Here is a 6000-nt window from a genome sequence, read left to right on the forward strand (position 1 = left end):
TATTGCAATCCCAATCAAAGTTCTAGAGACATTTTCCACAAATCTAGGAAAAACAATCATACAATTTGTCTGGAATCATAAAAGACCTAGTATTACCTAAACAATTCTGAGCAAGAGTGGACTGGGAAGCATCTCATTCCCTGATTCAAAAATATGCTGCACAGCATTGTTAATGAAAACAGCATGGTATTGGCACAGAAACAGTCAGGTGTACCAATGGAACAGAATAGAATCCCAAGAAGTGAACTTCCAAACATACAGCCAACTGGTTTTTGACAAGGGTTACTATTTACTCCATTGGAATAAAGGAAAACCTCTTTACCAAATGGTGCTGGAAAAATGGGATATCCACTTGCAGAAAGATGAATCTAAATCCCTATGTCTCACCATTGACAATAATCAACTCAAAATTGATCAAAGATCGAAACCTAAGACTTTGAACAAGGGGCAAGTCTTAAGAAGAATACTCTTCCATGGCTCCTGAGAACTAGTGATTTCAAGGAAAAAAGAGAAACGAAATTTTTCTACTGATAATTTAGCCCCCAGTCCAAAAACTCTAGTGATGCACAGCCCCTCTAGACTTCTCTCTGCCTCTGTCTCTGTCTCTCTCTGTCTCTGTCTTCTCATCTCATTTTTTTTTTGTAATTTTTCCTTTATAAAAATTTTAAGTTAACATTTTCTTGACTTTCAACCCCTCTTTATCTTAATAATAATCCCCTTTCCTATGCCCATCCAGGGGAGGCAAGGGGCAGGCCTTCAGAAAAAGACTCTTCCATGGCTCCTGAGAACTAGTGATTTTGTGCTGTGTGGTTTTTTATTTATTTTAATTTTTTTCACTTTTTCTTTCCATTTTTTTTGTGGGTCTTTTTGTTTGTTTGTTTGCTTTTTTTTTCTTCTTTTCTCTTTCTCTCTCTCTTTCCTTTCTTTTTTTTTTCTTTTATCTCATCACTCTATATTTATATATTAGACACGTGGCTTTCTAATATATATTTATATATTAGAAATACGAATCAATATGAATGCATGTGTGTATGTATGTGTATACATATAAAGTAAATATGTGTGTGTGTGTATATATAAATGAAATTCACGTGAGGAAGTGAGGCAATAACGGGGTTGAAAAACCCTCTGGTATGTAGCAGGTACTTCGCATGGAATTTATCCCCACTAACATAATAAACGTGTGAAGTGGTGATGCTTCCATTCTTACACTCAGAAGAAACTCATTCTGCAAAGTCCTCGAGGTCAAAGCCTAATTTTTTCTTCACTAATCTGGTTTCTCAGTATCCATTTTGATAGAGAAGGCCTTAGACTAAACTAACACCAAGGCCAAAACTTTAAAAAAAATACAATGTTGTTTTTTTCCTTTCATTTCAAGGTAAGAATTTGCCGGACAGCCCATGAAACCGTGGCCATGCACAGAGAGTCTTAGTCACTCGCAGCCCAGGGCACTCAGGAAACCCACATGGTGGAGCTTCGTGGCCTTCTAATCCTGGAAATGGGGCACAAAACTCTTTCCTTCTTTTTTAATTTTGCTGTTGGGCATGTGGGTTCGTGTGGGGCAGGGAGAGTGGGGAAGAAGAGGGAGTGAAGAAGCACCCCGAGGAAAGGGGGAAGACGGTCACACCACAGCCCTCTTCCTCCTCTACCTGGGATTTGGGGCGCACGCATGGCACTCGGTGTGGGTCTAGGACTCGAACTGTACAGGTGCCATATGAGACCCAGCCACACTGACCACCAGGCCATGTGCTGGCCCACAAAACTCGTTTCCATTTCCCTTCTACTGTGGGACCCCATGATTGCCCAAGGAATCATGCGCCATGGCTCTGCCTTGGACCACTCTCACACCGGAACATGTTCCAGGCCAAAGGAAGACACAGTGGACCCCTGCCTCCTTTCTAAAATCGAGTGTCCTTCCCACCCCCAGACCTAGGCACAGTGGGGGTCCAGAGGAGGATGTGAGTAAAATGAGAGGAGGTCTACGACCCACAAAGTCATTTTTCCCAAGGACAAAGGGAACAAGGAACTTCCCACGAGTTACACACCATGAGGGCCCCTTCTACCACCTGCGTATTCCAGCAGAAACAAAGAGCTCTCATAAACGGGTGGACAGGTCAACAGCTCCCGATCCGGCAGGAAATACTCAGGAGGATGTGAGTAAAATGAGAGAAGGAGGTCTACGACCCACAAAGTCATTTTTCCCAAGGACAAAGGGAACAAGGAACTTCCCACGAGTTACACACCATGAGGGCCCCTTCTACCACCTGCGTATTCCAGCAGAAACAAAGAGCTCTCATAAACGGGTGGACAGGTCAACAGCTCCCGATCCGGCAGGAAATACTCACCTTGTTCGCCATATATCGTCGGGGGAAGATGATGGTGAGGGAAAAACTGAGGCGGCATGTCTCCAGGTCCGGTCACGGGTGGGTAGTAAGCCGTGTGCGAGTTATGGAGGAAATGCGGGTGGTGGGTCAGGTAGTGGGGAAGGTGAGGGGTTGGAGACATGGCTGAGGGGTAGCTTGGGGGGTAACACTCAGGAGACTGGGGTGTGACCACCACCCGGCGGACCCCGGTACTGTCTTCGATCACCTAAAAAAGCGAAAGGAGAACATGGAATATGCTATTGGCAAGCGTCCTGCGAACACAGAGAGCATGAGTAACTTTCCTCCTAATATTAATTTTCTCTCCTCCACAGGAAAAAGGAATACATGTTGGAACCAGCAGTTAGCATAATGGCTTTGTCGCTGGACTCCCACGTAGTCGACCGTGGTTCGCGTCCCGGACCCGGGGGCTTAAACTCACACCGGGCACCTGTGCATGCATGCCTAAGATCTCAAGAGGAGAATGGAGGAGAAAGGAATGCGGGGTGGCCATCCCCCGGGGGGTGATTCCTCGCTTTCTGTGTCTCTCTATCTGTCTGGCGAGCGCACACGCCCTATAGCAAAAACCTCTCCAAAAAAAAAAAGGACTGCATGTTAGATTCTGACTCTCTAACTCAACCAGTTCAATGAGCTCTAAAATAGTAACGTCTAACTGTGGAAATGTGTGGAAACAGGCTCAGCTGCAGTGGCCCAGGGCCTGCTCAGCTGTGTTGGGTGCCACATGGGGGACCGAGCATGTGAACCCCAGTCAGCCAGCACCCCAGGCCTGGACACACATGCACGCACTTTCATTGGCTGGTGAGGGTGGGGGTCTGAGGGTGCCCTTTGCATAGAATACACTTGTACAGGTTTACAAAAAGAAACCATTCATCTGGTTCTGATTCCACAGAACTTTTTGGAGACCAATAGCTTGATAATAAATCTTGGTTTTGTCATAAAACTTTCACTGGTTTCATCCACGACAAGTTAATTTAACGTGCATTTAAACTGACTTTAGGGATGACTTTGAGTTAAGTGGCTTTTCAGAAAGAGGCTTTCTGGGCCACGTAAGCACGTTTCCCGGGGCTGGGCTTGCAGCTCTGCCTGGCAACGTCCTGCCTCTTCCTGCTTTAACATGCCAAGTTCCACCGGCAGGCAGGCTCTAGGAAACCGGGGCAGCATTAACCTTAGAAGCGGTAGAAGTGCCCTAAAAGATCCTTTCATCTGCCACTGTGGATGTAGGTGAAATGCAGGGATCCTGACCAATGAAAAATGTGACCAATCTCAAATCGGGACGGACACTTGGCTTCCAAGATGTCCTGATGTAACGAGCCTTGGGATGGAAGATACCATGGAGAGGGACCTATTATGAGCAGAGCAAGCCGCTCAGTGATCCGGCCGCTCGGGGATCCGGCCGCTCGGGGATCCGGCCGCTCGGGGATCCGGCCGCTCAGTGATCTGGCCAGACTGTCTCCCTACACTTTCCCCTTTGCCCAGGAAGACAATGAAGGCAGGGCAATTCCAGTATTTATTCCTTCCGTGGCCAATGTCATGCCACTTGCTATAAGAGCGAACAATTTTGGTGAGACACAAGGAAAGTAAGGACTGATACAACAGGTGTGGATGACAGAGAATAAGAGCATGGGAGGGCAGAGTCAGGAAAGGTTTCAGGGACTCTAGAATGGCAGGACTGGGACAGCTGAGAGAATGGCCTCCAGCCCGGGCCGACAAGGAAGGGGACATAAGTGACCCTGGATGCAGGACCAGGCTGCTGAAGAAACATACCAGCTGGTTCAATCAGTTACTTAAGACAGTCACACTCTGACACATTTGATTTTTTAAAGAGAACAACAAAATTCTGAAAGTTGAACTTGTCTGTAAAATGGATTTCTCATTTCACTTCAGGAGGTTGATTATTGGCAAACAACAACAACAACGAAAACAAAACCCTAATTGTGTCTAAAACATTCTTTAAAACAAAAATGTATACTTAGCTTCATTAAAAAAAAAAACTTTGATTGGGCCAAACTGGCAACTCTATCAAGGTTTAGTCTGTACTTCCGTACACAACATAGGTCCAGCTTGAAAGGACAGTTATTCATCTTTACGTTAAAGAAATAAATATCTTTATACTCATTATTAACCTTTTAACATAAGCATTTCTATTATGTTAATAGTTCGTTAATAAAATATTAACTCTCAAAAATTAAGATTCTGAGTCATGCTCCCTACTAAGCTCAGGACATAGCTTTTTATGCATCCTGTAATAAATGGAACTGCTTCTGGACCTTGGCAAGCTAATCGCATTGACTCCATTGGTGAATACACAGCGACTAAAGCATAACTGTTATGTGAAATGGTGCTTAAACCGTGACACAGACAAGCCTATTGGATACACTGATAGTGATCATCAAAACATCTTCTATGTTGTCTGAAACAGAGGATAAACATGCTGTTTGGTGGCACAGTGTACAATCCTAGTGTAAATATGTTACGGAGTTTTCCAACCAACACAAACATGACATTATTCCAGTGTCATCGTTCCCTCGGGGGCTATTAAGAAATAAGGCACATTCCAGATGTTTCTCTTTCATAGAACCTTCATTCAATCCTGGAAGTATTTATTTTCTGGAAGCTTACAACTTTTATTAATTCATTTAATGTAAAACTTCATAGTCGACCAGCCAAATGACTTGACTGATAGGTTAAACAAAACAGGGCTCTCCCTAAATATGAAGAAAAATGCTCTGGACTTTTGAACTGGGGTACTTATATTGAAAGTAATTTATCTTCATCATTCTTTTGTAAAAAGTTGTCAAAAAGCACTAACAAAGACAGAAATTCTAACCAAGGAGGGGGGAAAATAAAGGAGATATAGAACTGAATTTTATCTTTTTACCACTATATTTTACAAGAATAAATGTTGCTACTACTTAAAAAAATCAGTAAAAGGCAATTCGAAATATAAATTATCCTTATACATACCAAAAAAAAGTTTCCAGTTTGAAAACTAAGTAGTGTTTGAAACCACTAATTGCCTGACTATTTAAAAATTGTTTATAGCATAGTTTTTCCCTTAAGAGAGATTTTTATTATAGGGTATGTGTGCTTGCCAGAGAAAGGGACAGACAGAAAGACAGTGAGAAATCACCCCCCCCTCCTGGGGGAATGGCCACGCTGCAATCCCTTCTCCTCCATTCTCCTCTTGGGATTTTGGACACGCACGCATATGTGCCCAGCATGAGTTTCAAGTCACTAGGTCCGGGACTCGAACCGCAGTTGGCCATGTGGGAGTCCAACAATGTAACCATTATGTCATCTGCTGGTCCCATACGGCATAATTTTTTAACTACCTTAAATTATCTTGTGATATTTGTGGAAGATAGTAACATGGACCTGCATAATGGGATACTTGCAGAAACCAGCTCTTACTAATCTGAGCTTCTCTCATCATTAAAGAGTTATTTGTAAAAATGTCACTTTAATTCCGAAACAACTAGAAAGAAATGTCAAATTATGTGCTACAGACTTAGTCTATTGTTCTTCCGTAACACTGGAACAGACGCTATCAAGTTCAGCTTGGATCTATATCTAAGACAACGCCAGGTTCTCATGAAGAATAAGAAAGTCTGAAGAGCGG

At 43.4% G+C, this 6000-nt stretch overlaps 1 protein-coding gene across 4 annotated transcripts in view; it reads right to left on the minus strand.

Moving 5' to 3' along the window:
• FNDC3B (fibronectin type III domain containing 3B) overlaps window positions 1-6000 on the minus strand; it is a 317671-nt gene that overhangs the window by 154235 nt on the left and 157436 nt on the right. For all 4 annotated transcript variants that reach the window (XM_027774421.1, XM_014590333.2, XM_027774420.1 and 1 more), the window contains one exon: window positions 2346-2589. In XM_027774421.1, the coding sequence (XP_027630222.1) occupies window positions 2346-2589 (244 nt within the window). The remainder of the gene's footprint in view (window positions 1-2345; window positions 2590-6000) is intronic.

Source organism: Tupaia chinensis, unplaced genomic scaffold (assembly GCF_000334495.1).
Source record: "Tupaia chinensis unplaced genomic scaffold, TupChi_1.0 Scaffold000430_1, whole genome shotgun sequence".
Classification (NCBI taxonomy): Eukaryota; Metazoa; Chordata; class Mammalia; order Scandentia; family Tupaiidae; genus Tupaia; species Tupaia belangeri.